An 18839-nucleotide genomic window follows, 5' to 3' on the forward strand; every position below is an offset into this window, starting at 1 on the left:
AAGCGGTTGGATGCTGCCATTTTCTTTCGTGCCCTAGCGGCGTTCCGCGGTACCATACAGAATAAATGTTCAACATTGCGCCTAAGCTAGACAGCCACACTCATTGTGATGCTGTTGGTGTACGCATTTTATAAATCTGTGGCAGTGATAACAGCAAGATTTATGAACACCCCTTGCACGCTTTTTCTTATCGCCGGACTAAATAGCAAAAAGTGCAATAAATGACTAAATTTCTTTATCATCTTCTCTAGCATCAGCCTTAAGTATTATGCAGGTTGAAAGGCATGGCTGTCTCAGATATATCCAATTATCACTGTCGTGCTACAGACCAATACGTGTTACGCTTCAAATTTTGCAGAATTGCCCACATTATTTGTGTCAAGTATTAATAAATTCACTGATCTCTGGCACAGCTAACTTCTTCGATCCTTATTCTGATGACGTTGTGCTGAGGCTCACCTGCTAAGTCTATGCGGCTTGAGACGGCCAACAGCTGCATGCATCATAACAGTATTTTGTTGCGAACGAACGGTATCACTGACGCTCTATCGCATCGTCTGACTTTCATGCTATCAACCCGAATGTCTTTGCTGTTCACTGGCATCATAATCAAAATTTTCACCGCTTTTGTAAGTGGTGCTCCTGTCCCCAATCAAACAGTGACGGTGACTGCGTTGTTCATCTGGCCGTCTGAATCCCAATGCGTATGGTATTCTTGTGCTGTACGTCAGTGAATGGTTCCAGTTCTGTGAAGTTACAGTCTCCATAGAAATCAGTGCAAGGTTTTGTACTTCATGTAGTTCGCACGTTTTGTTCTCTTTTGCCCCGTAGAACTTCAGCTGGCTTCACACAAGCGCAAATAGGTTCAGCTCACGTTAGTACAAAGGCAGCACAGCACAGAATGACCATATTGCTCAGCGACCCAGTCATCGCCACTGTTGCCCAGTTCGAGATCGGGAACCTTTGACGCCTTCGCGAGTTCCTAGAGCTGAGCGCTTGTGATGTTATTATACCATGCACTTCAATGGGAGTACAGCTAGAGCAACAACTTCTCTTTTCGAGCTTTAGAGTTCGGAGGAGGGTCCACCTTTCCAGATGATAGAAAGCATTGTCCATACCTATCACAGTGTTTGGCTCCCGGCTGGGCAGCAACTGCTTGCAAAAACCAATCTTCGAAGCGCTTCCCAACATCGCCCAGTGGTAGATAGCCGACTTTTTCCTGGCAATAAATACATGTATACTTTTGTTTACGGAGCCTTTTTTGCTGCCAGGATGGACAATACCGGGACGTTCACCCTTGCCGATGAGTCTTTGGGCATGTTTCAGTACCCTGACGGAAGGTGACCTCAGCTTACTCGAATGTAGTGCTGCACCGCACTTTATTGGTAGTGTAGCCAGCACTGATTCAGGCTTCATTATTGTAGCATATTTGACGGTCGCTACTCGCTAACGCACGATGCCTTCGTCCTCAATAAGAGTAACGACTCTTCGTCGCTGAATGTACCTAAGTCCTCCTTTTTGGAGCCTTGAGAATGGAGGTATGAACCTGCGGAAACACATTGCAGCTATAGCTTGTAAGTTGGCGGAGACCCCAGCAAACGTAATCACACCAATTTACCTTGGCTTTGGCCATTGTATAGCACTGGTTACGTCGGAAGGATCTTGGGCTTACTTTGCAAATGATATGACCATCCAAAAAGTCATCCGCGGTTACCATCAGCGGCCCTTATGGTACGCGTGTGCAATTAGAGGATACGGCGGAATCAACACTTTCGGGTGGCATGTTGACTTCACACTTCCAGTGTCGGAGCGTTCACTCTTCACACCTGTTAGGCGTGTGATATAGGTTACCACGACGCTACATGACATGTGCGAGAAGTCTTCGCGAAGTGCAGCGTACTTGTTTAGCACATTTTGTGATGGCTCTCTTTCAATTGCTGTCGTTGAGAGTGCCGTTCTGAAATGTTGAGGAGAATAAAGGTTTTGGTCCAGCTATCGTAAAGATAGCTCAGATGTTCTATGTCAGCCTGCTAAAACAACGTATTCACAGCATGTACAATCATGCGTTGCATACCCGCCCACAACATGTGCACTGCATGCACAGTGTGCCTGTTTATTTGATATCCAGCGCCCCCTTTTCCGTCGGTCCAACGTTCTCGCTTCTAAATTTAAAGGCCACGTGGCACCACATGTATCACAAAAGAAATAGTTTGAAGTGAATTTGTATTTCAAATGATGACTGTTCATGAGTGCTTTATATTGAGTAGAGACCGCATTATAGAATAATGTATATTTGCCATTGCCCCCGGGGCTCTTTTGTTTTCATGTGAGTTTGAACTACGACTTAAGAAGGGACTTCGCACTAATCTTATGCCGACTGTAATTGTCCATTTCCATTGTTTCCGCCTAGAAATTCCTATTTTTACATTTAGCACGTCGAAATGCTTTTTGGGAGGTATCTTTATTCTGACAGAACTAACATGGATGCTGTAAGTGAATTTTTGCTTTGGGCGTCAAGGCTACCCTGTTGCATGAAGTCCACATGCAATAAAATTGCATTCCGCGCGCTGCATAATGTAGCTGCGAAAGGAAACGCGCATGGGAGAGTCGATAATGGTGGTGGCTTGATGCACGCAATGTCCAGCTAGCCCAGCGTCGCAACGGCAAGGTGAGCTGAGATGGCTTGTAACTTCATGTGTGCTGTGTTCTCACGCGCATATTGGCCGCGCCATCGAGTACAGTCACCGCCTGGCGGGCACTGGCTGAACCACAGATGGTGTGGATTGCGCCATGCAGCGTCTTCTACGGCCTACACTTTGACATGTGCCCGTGCGGCGTGCATACCTTTAAAGGCCGCTTCCTCCATGGTTGTATTTTTCTACCATTCTTGTATATATCTCCTTAAACCTATTTTTCCTTCTCAAACTTTAACTGCCTTCTACTGCTACATGTGCATCTACCACATGGCGTTCTTAGAGGTGTACTACTATGAAAATGCAACGAAACGCGTGGGCGCAGCGGCGTGTTACATCACGCGTCTCCTCGCCTGCTAGGGCAAGTTTATATGACATTTTTCCGCTGCATGCTAGAAACCTCTGGTGTTGCTTAGTGGTCGAGTAGAAGACTCCCACGAAGCGGGCTTGGGTTTGATCCAGGCGTTAACTATGTCTTTTTTTTTTCATTCCTGACGATAGCTGCTACTTACACCATAAGCCGTTAGCGGTGGCGGTGGTGGATGCCATCGCCACCCCAAAGGGCTGTTAAAATGAGCCCATAAAATGCTACGCTCTAAAACATGTATGTCATCCCTGGTTAACTAACGCAGGCTAGTGACTGTTTTTGACCTCCCCGCTTCAACGAGAATGAAAATAAATCAGTATCATCATCATTACCATCGTATTGTGTCCCTTGGCAAGCACGCGCCGTGCGTCGATACGTACAAACTGTGTATTGCAGTCCCGACATGTAATAGCTGCATATAGCAGTTTCGTGCATCTACCTGACACTGGATGTGGCAGACTAGATGACTATCACCATCCTGTTTTAATAATATTTGGAGTTTTACGTGCCAAAACCACTTTCTGATTATGAGGCACGCCGTAGTGGAGGACTCCGGAAATTTTGACCACCTGGGGTTCTTTAACGTGCACCTAAATCTAAGCACACGGGTGTTTTCGCATTTCGCCCCCATCGAAATGCGGCCGCCATGGCCGGGATTCGATCCCGCGACCTCGTGCTCAGCAGCCCAACACCATAGCCACTGAGCAACCACGGCGGGTCACCATCCTGTTTTCAATGGGATGTTATCATTATCATAACTGTCATCAAAGTCAACGTACCGTGCTTGGGCCAAGCGATGTGACACGTGCGTCATGTAGTCTGTGTACGTGTGTTTGCTCTTCGGTGCACCTGATCGCACCTCCTCGCGAAGTTCGAAAAACTGCTGACAGAACGATTCCTAGAGCTAGACGCGCGGCTGCAACCAGTACCTTCGCGTCGTGTAAACCACGCGAAGATACTTCGCTGCGAAGACCTGTAGTACGTGGTGCCGAAAATTGAGCTCCTGTGTAGCCGCTGCTCCAGCTTACGCTGTGAGTGTGCTGCGTCTACCGTGTAGGCCTGTGATTTTTGTTCACTTTTTTAGGTCACCATTGGAATATATCAGCAATGAACAAAAAATACAATGTACACATCATTCCAGAAAAAATATCTGCTAATGTTATGCTTAAGGAAATGTACCCACCAGCGCCGAAGAATAGTAACAGTATCCTATGAAATCGCTCTGCGAGCTCAGCGAGCTCAGGCCATTATTGTGCAAGGACGATACCAAGGCAAATAACTTTTATTGTTTCGCCAGTAGTGAAAATGTTGAAAATGTGTGAAGAGAAGTTGTATGTATGCATTATGGCACGCTCTATCATTCACACCAAACGCTACACGTCAACCTTGTACGGAACCCAGTCGCCCCATGGATGTTTCGGTGCGCAGTTTCTGGGGAGTGCCTGGGAGTAGTACTGCTCACGAACGACGAAGTCAGTGCATAAGTTCTTGGCATCAGGAACACCTGTAATGAAGACGCCAGTTTTCATTGCAAGAAAACAGAAATATGGTAAACTAATTGCACGCGTCAAATGAAGAAGTTTGCTTAACGCCAAAAAGGGACATGTCTTGAGCCGCTGCTTTTTCTTTTATTACTTTGTATAGATGCGGATTTCCTTGCGTGCTTGAACTTGTTTCCTAATATTGGTAGACATTAGATATTGCACCGTTTCGGAAACCTATTCCTACTTAGTCTATAAGTGCGCATGTCTGCTTTGTTTCTCGCGTGAGCAGCTCGAAGCATGTATATCAGATTGATGACGTTTGATTCTAAGCTCCAAAAAAGAGTAGGACTGTATCGTGATGTCTACATTGCTCATTTCCCAGTAATCAAAGTCCTTTTGGCAGGTAGCAGTTATCGACGAATACATCGGAGCCTGTCCGGAGGAGCCGCCCGCCTCCAGCAACGAAGTTGCTGCCGCCAAAGGGTTACCTCGTTTCAGTGGTCGTCTTGGGCCCAACGAGGTGACTGGTTGGTGGCACATGCACCGCTTGCACTGTCAACTGCACACCTTGCCATTTGCTCGAAGCCGCCGTGAACGTTTTAGCACTAAGCTCAGCCACCATTTTATGCATCTTTTTCCTTAATGTTTCATCACAAAGGTTGTGATTCAACCCTCCCTGGGAGCTCGTTAACCCTAGTGCAGCGCGGCTGAACTCGAGCTAGCAGGCTTGATGTCGGCAGTAGTGGCTACGTTCTGATGAGAGCGCAATGCAAGCAATACAACATATTCCATTGGATGTGGGTTAAACATCTCCAGGATGTCAAAATAAACCCGAAGTTTTCTACTACGGCCTGCGTCATATTCGGATAGTTGTTTTTTTTTGGCACATAAATTTGTAGAATTTTTTGTCCACGGTGACTTTCCCAGATTGTAGTGTCTAGTAACTTGTGCGCACATGCTACTCGCCTATGCTACTCGTACTATTTTCTCACGTGTAACTGTTCGGTTGTTCAACCGAATTACCATTCTTTTGCCTTCCCATTTAGGAAATTTCTTCTTAACTCGTCTTTTAACATTTACCTGTATCATACAGCGAGTTCAAGCTCATGAACTACCCCTTACTTGAGGCCACCAAATCCTGAACTAGATCTCACTCACAGGCTCTTCGTATCAATATGTTCGAGTAACAAAGCCTCGCATTCTGCTGCCGTGGATCTCATGAGCATCATTGACAAGCAGCTTGTAAGTGGTATGGTTGATCATGTTTCCTTCAGAAATATACTTGAAGGAGGTTGCTCCACACGTAATCGCAATATTTTTTTGTGTCGCGTCATTATTTTGCAATACCTGCAAGCAGGGAAACACATTTTCAACCTCTTCTATCGCCACAGCAATGACTAATGGGCGAGAAAATGGTCTTTTAATACCTGTAGGCTGTTTTTATGGGTTGCTCAAGGCTTTTCATTTACGTATCTGTTTTGCGCAAATTTCATTATTACATGATTTGCCTAGCCGGTTTCATAGCTCTGAAAATCTACCAATATTCTGATAGGTCCCCTTAAAGTACACTGAAGAATGATCGTATATTCCCTTTGAGCACTAACGTTGAGCTGTTTAAACCTTTTGAAAATATAAACCTAGGATGCCATGCCAGTTGCAAGAAAACTTCATAGATTTATTAGAGCTATAAAAATGTCCTAATATAGTTCGGAGCGCGAACAGAAATGTGTTTACTTGTGTTGTGATGAATGAGCAACACTCACAGAGAGGTATTTTGTTCCCAAAATGTAAAAATTACTTAGCATGTACAGTGGCATGTACAATTGATTGAAGGCGCCAGCATGCGCTTCTATCTTTCGTGGTACTTCAGCTGCATGTTTCGTTATAAACTACGTCAATGCACTGCGCAGGTGCACAGCAAGATGGAAGCCGAACCAATCAGACTTCGTCACTGCCAATACAGGCGCCTGCGCACTTTATATGGCAGAAAACTTACAAAAGCAGTACATTCAACTTTTCCACTGACCGTTGGACCGCACTGTACATCAGTGTCAGCTTTCTCTACACATTTTCACATTCACCATTTTAGTACTTACTAAAAGGGAATTACTGACAGTAACCAAATCCCGGAGTTATTAACTGGAGTTTTGCATTATGAAGGAGAACTCATAAACAAAGATCTGTGCCTTAGCTGCACCCAAGTTGACCACGCGAATGGTCTCCCTTGTAGCCATTTCTGGTAAATAAAAGCAATGAGAATTGTGTAGAGTATTTTAATGCGTTGACACGGCGCACAGTATAGCCTACCATTATGTGCTGAATGGGATATAATGTGCACGGTACTGGCAAATAAAATGAAACTACTAAGCACACATTTTTTGCAACAATGAAACCGATGCTGCCGAAGGAAAAATAGCACCGATTGCTTCACCTATTTCACACTAGGATCACTCACCTAGCAGTTGAATAGTACGATTGAATTCACTCCAGAGAATATCCAGAACCTTGTCGACACCTTCTTTTCCCTGGAATTAAAAAAAAATGCATACATGTGGCACTTTGAAAGAGGTAAATGCTGGAATTGTTTAGAATGAGTAAAGCTTGTTTTGAATGAGTACACTGTAGAAAAATCCCGCCTCTACAGGGAGGATTTGCGTCATTATACCGAATAATTGCAGGCAAAAATACGGCACATATGTTGTATTTCAAATATACGGCAAAAGCTTCCGTTAGTGTACGGAAATGCTCCCTGTTTCAAGCTTTACGGACATTTCACGGTACTAATACAGCGGCTACACTGTTTCGAACGAAAAAGACGGAATTCCATATTTTTGTAATGTGAACATTCGCATTTTTGCGAGAAAAACTATACGCTGTCTGAATGAGCGCGTGTACTCACGAAGTTTCAGCTAACAATATTTTATTGAACGATCAAACTGTAGGCCTTACGAAGATAGGTAAAAAAAGTGCAAGCTAGCCTACTACCAAAAGCTGCAATTTGCAGCTTTTGGAAGTTTTGGTAGTTTCTACAGTTTGCGGCGCATACGGGCCTTGGAACTCTGGTCATGTGAGCAATTACATGCATGTGTTTGCAATGTTCTCAAATTAGGCTCTTTGTAGTGAATATTGCAGCATATATGTTTGGGTGAAGGAAGAGCAGTGGGCATACGTGCAAATTCAGACAACCTTACGGCACTCAGAAGCTTGTGCACAGGGAGTGACATTGGTGCTCGACGCCCAAAATTGTGCATACTATATGTCAGCAACGAAAAGCAAGGAGTGATATAATGAGCCTAACTGTGTTTACACATAGCAACAAATGGTTTTGAAGGAAACTGGCGGCCTATAGGTCCAAGTACAACGGCTGGATCAAATTTTCGACTGTGGGATACAATTAAAGCAAGAGTGAAAGGCCTTTGCTGTACTGCAATGTGTTCGTTTAACTCATTTCCATAATAAATCCAAAATATCTCGTGTTGGTCAATAACTGCACATTCATTGCTACAGAACAATTACGCATTATCTTCGCTCTTCATGTGTTGTCAATTCTTACAGTAAGACGTAATCGCAACGATTTCGCGCTTCATTTTGAGCGAAGACCGGTGAGCATGCACGTACTTGTATGGTAGAATAAAGATCGCGAACATGCACCGACATGTGTGCAAACTACGGTAAGCTGACTGAAAATCAAGTACCTAGTACTGCGCTAGTACTGTGTGTTCTGTAAAAAAAGAAAAATAGAAAAAGCAAAGAAATAACGTTCATTGCCGAGTTGGCTAAATAATTCAAGCTTTATTTCTTTTTGACCCAGCATACAACATCATTTGGTCCCTGTGTTCATCCATGGGTAAATGTTATGACAACGCATTATTTATCCGTTCATTGCATGCACCAACAAGCCCAAATTAGCACTATACTAGAGCTTATTGCTTAATTGCAGTGCCCTGCTTTGCACTGCATTGCTGTCCCCAGTAGCAAACCGCCAGTTGACCTCCCTGCCGTTCTTCTTCTTGTATTATTTTCTCCTTGTAATTAATGCACTACCTTGTGGGAGAGAATTCGTTCTCTCCCTGAATTTATCAACCAATTCTTTCGCTGTTCTAGCACCTAGAGCGTAAATGCGAAAATGAAAACAATTCTGTTTTGTTATCCGTGCTCACAGAGTATGGCACGCACTCTGTGAGCGTGCAGAGGGCAGGGCGCGCTGCGCTTCCGATCTAAGGAGCAGTAGACAAAGCTGCGCATGTGTAATCAGCCGGGTTTTATCGTTTTATGTTGTCAAAATTGTTAGTTTACCGTGAATATGTCTTAAATTGTACTCAAGAGCAGAGAAAGGCCCCAATGAAGAGAGATCGACGCATCGGGAGCTCAAGTAGACAGATTGCATTGGTCATGCAAAGGTGCACAGCGTACCTCTTTATTACTTGCTGAACTATAAAGCTGAATGAAAATTGAATATTTATGTAGCTTCACCCATGTGTGCTACTGGCCATTGTTTATGCCCTCAGCTGATTTGGCTGATTATGCGGGAATCTCTTTTTTAAACTCATTTTTGTTAATGCAGTGTGATTACTGCAGGGCAAGTAGGAAATGAATCAGATAGGCAATCATAAGCAAAAAATGTGCAAACTTGGAACACTGTGGAGAACGATGACTCAGTGTAAGTAGAAATACACCATAAACACTTCACAATAACTTTTATTGTCACAGTGCTAGAGCATGCAGCAACCATACTCTGTGGTCACACAATGCCACTTAAATTTAAATTGTAGTGTAGCTTTCCAGTGTATGCTTCTAGTGTTGCGTTCTGTCAGATGGCTAGTAGCATGCTTCACACGTCTACCAACAGTGCTAAAATGTGCCAATGGCGTTTTTTTTCATTCTTTGATATAGAATGATAATGATTTGATAATAGAAAAATAAAGCCATAGAATCAACGCAGAGTGATGTGTTCTCTGCACGCGTTGCAGTTTCAGAAAAGTAAGGTGTGAGCAGTTACGAAGGTTTCGACCAGAAAAGAAAGCCAGTATAGAAGCGTAAATCAGGTATCTCCTGGCAGAAGACAACGACTATTAGCATGTGCTCGCGTCGCACGTGCGTCTGTTTCAATTACGCGTATTTCTTGTTTCATCAGTTTCACGCGGTAAGCACCGCATTCAGTGCCGTTCATTTTGCTTTACACAACCCACTGGCCACGAGCATGCTTGATAAGGCGAGTAAATTACTTGTAAGCTGCTCTAACGCATATGTTGGTGTCAGCTGCACACAAGAGTTGCTGACATCATGCGTGTCGGGTGTGCTGCTTGAACTCTGCAGTTTGCTCTATGGATCATATGTGCATCTCGTAGGTAAGTGTACGACACTAATTCTTCTTTAATGCAATTATGTAAGCGAGATGCAAAAATAATTTTCCAAAATATTTAGCTGCATTGGTTCAGAGTATAGCCTCATAGTTCACCGGTTATATCACTCGGTCAGCGGCTCTAGTTATAAACATTCATAACGCTGATATCCGGTATCGTGTTCATTTGGACGCTATTGCCCCGATAACCTTCTCAGTGAACTGTTCTGCCCTGTTCAAGACTGGCTTACCCAAAATATTTAGTTTAACCACAAGGCATTTTCAAATAGAACAGCTTTCTTTGCCGACCTGCACAGCTTTTCTGTATGCAACCGAGTGAATAACCGATCAGTAACGTACGCAGTAAGGCCGGTTGGTACGCCGTAACCGTAAAGAAGGTCTATGGACATCAACAATGAGACAACAGAAAAAGTCTCCTAATCTTTTTTTCGTTGTGTTTTTGTGTGCTGCCTCATGTTTAAAGCTGCTTTAGAGGAGGTATGTCGCATTTGAAAAGAACGCCTCGGTGGACGCAGAGTCAGCCCAGCGAAAAGGGGTTGCTGATCGTGAGTATACAGCCCGAAGGTTAAACGTCGGCAAGACAAGTGACAAGGGCCAGTGCTGACTGTCGACAGAACATTTATTGGCAGATCCTCGGAATTTACACAAGGAATTGAAAGAGCTATCAAAAACACAAGAAGTTGTGCATAGGGAAGCAACAATAAAAACCAACATGTGTGATGCGAGAAAATAAACAAAGAAATAAATAGAAGAAATACATAAGCCTATGCAACGTATAATAACAAGCACCAGCTGTACGTGCATGTCCCAGAGCGCTGGAGCTACTCGTCTCATATGGCAAGTGCGGCAGCTAGTTTGCGGCGTCTGAATGTTTAGATAGTGAGATCGGAGGTGACGCGATGGGGCATTTCTCCACCGCCTGATTGTTGTGGAGAGTGCACCTCATCGCAGGACGCTGCGCTTCTTTTTTTGAGGTGCACTGTTCCAACTTGCCGACACACATGTTCTCTTAGGCAAACTCTCAAAGCGCCTGGTACCCGAATAATTCTAAAGCAAACGGTCCCAAAACCATCTGGCATTTGTGGACTCAAAGAATGTAGAGGGAAACGGAAGTACACAGCCTTCCTCATGCCATCATTGTCATGCTGTTTCTATGCTCTGGCAAAGCAGCCTACGTCGCAGCGTCGTTCCCATGTTGGCGGAAATTCATTGTCTTCATGCCGTCCGTCAAACTTTTGTAATTGTCGCGACGCTGCCATTGTCCTAATTTTGTCATGCCATCTACCAAAACAAAACGATAATTTGTGCCATCATCTATGAACGTCACTGTAGAGGTCGGCGCTAAACAACGGCAGTATTGTTAGCGTGTTCATTTGACTTCTGCGACCTACAGAACCTATTCGCCTACTTGGTGGTGGAGTATCGGTCTGAAGATCCTCAACTAGGGCCTCTTTTTTGGCCCCTGTGACGCTCTTGAAATCAAACAGAACGCGGATGGACTAAAAACGTCCGGAGTGCCTCAAATGTAAAGCCCCGTATTCGAAAATACCAGTAATACCATTTCAGCTTCAAAGTTCACAATCCTATCCTAAATCAACCGTCTTGTTATGGTAAGCAACCTCCTCACAATAAGCATGTCACATACAGACCCAGGCAACTGCACAGAATGTTTTTTTGATTTCTTTTGCGTCAACCTATCCTTGCTAATATGGCGCTGCCACAGAAGCGAACTTCACGCTAGGAAACTTTATTAAGTGTCACAGCAAAAATTGGCGGGGCCATTTTGCTACACAGTCAGGAAATCCTTCCGATGAAATCGACCTCATGGTGTCGGTGATTATGGAAAGAATGTTTCGATATCATTTGCACCACATCCTCCACTTCCACCGTGCGATGTTCGTCTCTGCATAGAACATTTTCCCTAATGGTAACTGCTTCCCGCTTTTCGTTTTTTTTTATTTCTCAGACCCTACATCATTTCTACCTGCTGGATAAATGGGACGCAGATTTAGCGCAGTTTTCAGTTTCTGTACAACTAAACGAATCCACAAACAGCCAGTGTGCTAGATGTCAGACACACCTGTGGTAGCGTCCAGCTGTGCCACAGCTATTTTCTTTGCACTAGTTTCGATACCGTGGTACAAGTGGCCATACAGCTGGCGCGAAAAGCTGGAAACAAGAAATCAGAGCGCATACCTTGTAAGCGAGTCCCCAAAGTACCGGCCTTCCGACGAAAACCGCACGGGCACCGATGCTCAGTGCCTTCACAGCGTCGGCTCCCGAACGCACACCACTGTCTAAGTAAACCTCCATCCGGTCACCCACAGCTGCAACCACCTCCGGCAACGCCTCAATCTGCAAAGGAAATTGTCGCATGCAGTGCACATGCTTCGTACATCACCCATCAAGTGTGCTGCGTTTTATTAGACTGGAACTGCATCGAGGTCACGGAGCAATGGGGACGCCATGAAACCATACAAGTACTGCGTTCAACTAACTCCGCCCTCAAAAGGACATAGAGATTTGAGCGCAGGTGTTGGTGACAGAAACTTCACACATATAAGAAGATCGTTAAATACTTGCAAAGTAGGTTTTCTTAATATTTGGTTGTACATTTCGTTCGCTGCATTTTTACCGCTCGGCAATCCTGTCCGAAGGTGCATGCTTACTTACACGGTAACTAATAATCGAAAACATCGAGATAGTTTTGGTTAATAAGTATTCGAAACAGGGAATAATAACCGAATATTAGGTTTTTTTCTACAATATATTTTTCCTTTCTCGGCTGCCCAACAGCCACCAGAGGACTGTTTGGAAAAGCCATGTCGTAGGTTAAATCTACCGTGTGTTTTTTTCTCTCCTGTTGTACTATGTTCCATAAGTATTGCATCTATTCTGGCCACGTTTAGTGGCCTAGTACTTGTTGCAAAGCTGAGTGCTTTCTCATAAATTTTCCAGAGTGATTCGGGAAATTTAGACGGTAGCATTTTGCAAAAAGAAAGATTAACGCACAATCCCGGCCCTGCGGAAGCGGACGTCCAGCGAAGCAGTTCAAAAACATCACAACTGTTGAGGGCGGTATTCAATCCTTTATTCCTTTATAGTAATGGTAATTTAGAGTATTGGGAGTAGTTGTAATTTTGACAGCACACTGCCGTCCATAGCTGTGCTGCAACAGCATTGAATTTAGTTGATAGGCTGGTTCTCTTAAATACAAAATGTTAGGGACGCCTGTCCCCCCCCCTTCCCCCTCCCCCAGCAACCTTTGAAGGCTGGCGTCACCGTGGCGGCATGCGCAACAGCAATTCTTGCCGGAAAACTTATGTGGCGAGCGCTACGTGCTTCGCATTTTTATCGGGAGCACCATATCATCGCTTATGTTATTCAGCTGCTTATTTTGTGCTTGTTCTTTATTGAAACGTATAGTGGTCTGTACGTTGTTGCATTCTTCAGACGAATCTAAACACTGTTCACTAACTTTGCTGAGTGTTGAAGCTTCTGACTTATGGGGTTACAAACTCCTAGCCCTGCACGGCCGCCGGTACAGGCCCACATTTCTGCTGGCGGACGTGGACAGGAAAAATGCCGACCACCGAGAGGCCAACAGCACCGCTTTAAAATTATGACAAATATCGACTCCAACTAAAAGATTTTCAAGCAGTTGTGTTAATTTCCCCCTTGCCCATATACCGTCATCATTCCAGACACAAACATTCCTAAACATTAATTATTTGGCTATTCCTCTACGCAGCACATCATGGAGTAAGAGATCACGCTTAGGGACTACCCTGGACAGTGTTTTCTGTCTGCCTGTTGTTCTGCAAACTACATGTTTTGCGTAGCAAGGAACCATGGCCGCTATCTTGTACCCGTTCGAAAGCCGGTATACAGTTTTGCCTCATGCGATTGTCCCGGTCGCGCCGATACCGCTACCTAGGTCATTCTAGGCCAATCGCGTGAGGCGATTATGAATGTCGGCTTTTCGAATGCATTCAAGGATGCAGCCCATGTCGACCACAAGCATGTTCTGTTGAATCAACAGGTAGCGAAAAGAAAAAAAAAACACATGTAGGCCCTTACTGTCGCAGGGTCTCCATCCAGCTGCCGCGCTCCGTGGTTTGAGACCATAATTGCCGACGCACCGTTTTGGTAAGCCATCAGCGCCTCTCCAGCTGCAAGCCATGCAAAATATTTTGTGCCGAAATGGCGTAATGAGTAGCGGGGTAAACCACAAAGCGCAGTCAGAAAAGAACGAAGTTTGACAACAAGATTTACAATGCCCAAATAGCCAAAGAAGACGGAGCTCTCGTTGCGCGACCACGTGAGCACGGGCATCGGGACAGTACATGCTTCAACATGTCTAGATGTTGCTCTCGCAATCAGTTTTCCGTTGACGAAGCTGTACTCCCGCGGCATACAGCTGCACAATGGAAGAAAAGTCTTCCAACATGCATCGATGTGCCAATGAGCAGTACTAAAACAAACAACAGTACGGTGCGTTCTCATACCACCGACGGTTATTTGTTTTGAGTTGTTAAGGGCCATGTGCAGGCAATTCAGGGAACTGTGTGGCGTACTTCAAGAACTCCTGTTTCTGAAACCAGAAGTTGTATTAACTTCAAGATCCCCTAGTGCTAGTCAAAAACGTTCGTTTTCGGATTCAATAAAATGAAACCACAATATCCAAAGCCATCTAGGCAAATTTTGAAAAGGTAATTAAAGAGTAAAAGGAATGCCGTAAGTGCTACTGTTCTATATGTGTTATTTACACTGTCATAACCGCGGGGTGGATGTTCTTCTGCAAGATATATATAGCTCATCAAAAAAAAAGAAAACATTTACGCACAGTTTAAAATGACGTCGATTATCGATCATAGCCCATGATTCGTATAAGCGGGAAACACAATAGCAAGTATTGTTTTGTTTTTCGGTTTAATTCAACCATTATCGCAAACAAGAACCGAAAGAAAAACGAGATAATCGAAAAACTGAAAGCCTGCTTCACCTGCCTGCTATCAGGCATGCGTTTTGACATAATGGTACACAGTGCAAACCATATTTTGCAAATCCCAAATCCCAGCGAAAACTTTGATTTCGCGAGGAACAACCTCCGGCCTACATAAATGGAAATTAGAATAAACATTCAAGTCTCCTAACCAGACTTTCTTTAGGACCAATAGTGGCACTCGCATATTTATTACCGGAATCTGCATTCAGGCCATTGTATTCATAAAGCTAGAGATACTATGGACGTAACGGTGACGGTACGCCACAGATTGAACAGAACTTCAACAACACCAAAAACATTCTTGGCACCAAAGGAGCTTGCAGCTGCGAGCAAATGCGCGCCGTTATACGAATGCCGTGGAAGACGAGCCCGATATGATGAGGAAAATGATCATAACGGGGAAAAGCCATCAGAAAGTAGACATGGTAGCGTCACATTCAAACTGGAAGCCAATAGGCTGCACAGCTGAAATAACAATACTTTTTTTGTGAAGACGAAAAATTTTGAACCAAAGCCTTAATACAGGCAAGACCAGCCATAACAGGATGATTTTTCATTTCTTTGCAGCTCCTCCCCCGTGCTATTTGTAAATTTTCATCAGCACCGTCATCAGCCTGGTTACGCCCACTGCAGGGAAAAGGCCTCTCCCATGGTTCTCCAACTACCCCGGTCATGTACTAATTGTGGCCATGCCATCCCTGCAAACTTCTTAATCTCATCCACCTACCTAACTTTCTGCCGCCCTTTGCTACGCTTCCTTTCCCTTGGAATTCAGTCCGTAACCCTTAAAGACCATCGGTTATCTTCCCACCTCATTACAAGCTATGTCCATGCCCATCTCGTTTTCTTGATTTCAACTAAGATGTCAACAACTCGCGTTTGTTCCCTCACCCAATCTGCTATTTTCTTATGCCTTAACGTTACACCTATGATTCTTCTTCCCATAGCTTGTTGCGTCGTCCCCTAATTAAATAGAACCCTTTTCGTAAGCTTCCAGGTTTCTGCCCCGTACGTGAGTACTAGTAAGACACAGCTGTTATACACTTTTACCTTGAGGGATAATGGCACCTGCTGTTCATTATCTGAGAATGCCTGCCAAACGCACTCCAGCCCATTCTTATTCTTCTGATTGTTTCAGTCTCATTATCCGGATCCTCAGTCACTACCTGTCCTAAGTAGAAGTATTCTCTTACAACTTCCAGTGCCTCGCTACCTAGCGTAAACTGCTGTCCTCTTCCGAGACTGTTAACTATTACTTTAGCTTTCTGCAGATTAATTTTTAGACCCACCCTTCTGCTTTGCCTCTCCACATCAGTTAGCATGCATTCCAATTGGTCCCCTGAGCAAGGCAATATCATCAGCGAATCGCAAGTTACTAAGGTATTCTCCATTAACTCTTATCCCCAATTCTTCCCAATCCAGGACTCTGAATACCTCCTGTAAACCCGCCGTGAATAGCATTAGAGAGACCGTATCTACCTGGCTGACGCCTTTCTTTAGTGGGATTTTGTTGCTTGTTTTATGGGGGACTATGGGGGACTGTGTAAATTTTCACAGAAATACTTTTACATGGCCTGATCACACAGGATAATAACCGCATTTACGCCGGTATCCCCAGAGCATTGACGTTCGTCACCTCGGTAGATGAGTCAATTCAGGCACATCTAGCGAACTGGATTGTTGCTAGTGACACCTTGAAATAATATGCCGGACAGTAACAAATTCTGAGGCATTCCTGTGCTGCTGAGTTCTTCGGAAGTAAAATATACAACATAATATATGCCGCTGAGTCACGTTGCTGCCCAAAATCTATTTTCCTTATTACGTTCAACACAGTTATATGTGCAGTAAGTGCCATGCTCGTATTGCTTCAATACACTTTGGAGTGCAATTCGGCCTTACGCCGTGGCCCCCTTATTGATGCCACCAATACCAACCATGAGGTAACCAGTAGAAATCACCTATTCGAGAGCCCCGATTACGAGTGCGCACGCAAATCTTTAAAACATATTTGAAAAATAACTACGAAACAAAGAGTAATGTGATTTGCTGTGCATTGTCAAAGTCTACAGAAACAGAAATAATAAAAATAAAAGTTGGTACTTTGTAGTTGCGGTTGCTCACACGAATGCTCCATCGACACGGCTACTCCTAGAGGAACTTGTCACTTGAGTGCACCTGTGCATTATACCGTAGGCTACGTGTACTTGTTAATCATGTCTTGCAATATTATTGAGTTCCTTTCGGGGTTGTTGGACCTGTAAAGCAGTTGATGGAAACGTAATATGCTAGCCTCTAGCATCCGCGCGCCATTACTTAGGGAAGATGTTGTCTACTTCCTTCTGTACTAGAGTGCCAATATGCGAAACTGTACTCTCATACATAGTTCTCGTTCAACACCGCTTTCAAGTAGTGCTGCTCTACACATCAACGGCCTTTTGAACCAAGCTCTGACACCAATTGTTGCTCTGCGTGTTGATAAAAAAAAGCAGGTACTTTTGCATACACTAAAGACGGTGAAGGCTAAAGCTTGTCCGCTCACGCGAAATTCATTGCATAACTTCGCATTTTCATTCTAATGCGTTGTTACTTCTTATTGTTTTCGTCGACGTCTTTGGTTCCACTGCCTTAATTACCTCTACCTCAATAAGCTTCGCCTTAATTACCACGCAAGATCACGGTTTCTCCCACGAAAGGCCGTGGGTTTGAGTGGCTTAACTAACTGTATTCTATTTAATTGTGCCTTAATAATTAAGCCTTTCAAAACACCAAAGGTAGTGCGTTTGACTCTAGACCTTCACGATGTCAATTGGAATGCAAGTTGAAGGTATCACCGGTTCGCCCAAATCTCCAAGTGGCTTCGACTCCCACTGAAGGTTGTGCATTCGAGTGCCTTAATGAACTCTATGTTAACTAACTCTGCCCGAATTCACTTCGGTTTAATTACGACCACAAGTAGTGGGTTCGCCTCTCGACCGTCACGATGTCAGTTGGAATCCAACTTGGACATATGTGGCCGGTTCGCCCATATCTCCAAGTGGACCAAATGATTTCACTCCCACCAAAGGTCGTTGGTACGAAGATCGCGGGTAGGATCACCCTAATTACCACAATAATAATAAGTCTTCCCGAATTAACCACGTTAGCACATGACGTCGTGAGTTCAACTCCTACCAAAAATCGTGCATTCACTTGCCTTAACTCTGTCTTAATGAAACACGCCTTAATTCACTTTATCGTAATAAACACAGAACGTCATGGTTGCGACTCTCACAAGGTAGAGGGCTCGTCCTCAAATTGTCGTGTCATTATATTTGGCTGCACTAACGCTGGACAGCAAAATTTTCGTCCCATGAGCCGTGTACAGCTGTCGCCTTAATAACCATGCATGTCGAAAAATGGTCAAACATCTTTTGTCCTGCCAAGTCAGACATAACAAAATATCTAGCTCTTTCTGCAGACAACGGGAAAGGAAAAAATGTTTAGGCTACGCAGATGCTCGTGGCTGTTGCCCTTACCCGTCAAGACACCCTTGACAACAATGGGTAGAGTCGAGATGCTCCGCAACCAGCGCAAGTCGTCCCACGTCGCAGAAGGTGATAATAGGTTACCAACGAAATGCTCGCTTGAAGGGTCGAACGTGAATGACTTTCCTGGCCATGAGGCTTCCAGATTGGCGAAGCTGCGGAAAACAGGTGCCTTGTCTCATCCCCAGAAGGTCTATTTGTGGCATACGTTAATCAGTGTTCTACGGCTACGCAACTATGGAGCCCGAACGCCATTTTATTATATAACTTTATTCAGGACTAGCACATACTGCAACTATTACATTTGGTGTACGGCTCGGGGCATCTCAAACTCGAGAAGATAATTAACAGCTGGGATGCACACAGCTTTAAAATTTTAATAAATGTTGCCACATGTG

General features: G+C 44.3%; 1 protein-coding gene across 3 annotated transcripts in view; it reads right to left on the bottom strand.

Moving 5' to 3' along the window:
• Nucleotides 1–4324: 4324 nt before the first annotated feature.
• Nucleotides 4325–18839, bottom strand: part of LOC135914273 (L-lactate oxidase-like) — a 65927-nt gene continuing 51412 nt past the window's right edge. For all 3 annotated transcript variants that reach the window (XM_065447058.2, XM_065447056.2, XM_065447057.2), the window contains 5 exons: nucleotides 18433–18596; nucleotides 13987–14078; nucleotides 12103–12261; nucleotides 7000–7069; nucleotides 4325–4564 (listed from right to left, as the gene is read on the bottom strand). In XM_065447058.2, the coding sequence (XP_065303130.1) occupies nucleotides 4434–4564; nucleotides 7000–7069; nucleotides 12103–12261; nucleotides 13987–14078; nucleotides 18433–18596 (616 nt within the window). In that variant the 3' untranslated portion in view covers nucleotides 4325–4433. The remainder of the gene's footprint in view (nucleotides 4565–6999; nucleotides 7070–12102; nucleotides 12262–13986; nucleotides 14079–18432; nucleotides 18597–18839) is intronic.

Source organism: Dermacentor albipictus, chromosome 8 (assembly GCF_038994185.2).
Source record: "Dermacentor albipictus isolate Rhodes 1998 colony chromosome 8, USDA_Dalb.pri_finalv2, whole genome shotgun sequence".
Classification (NCBI taxonomy): domain Eukaryota; kingdom Metazoa; phylum Arthropoda; class Arachnida; order Ixodida; family Ixodidae; genus Dermacentor; species Dermacentor albipictus.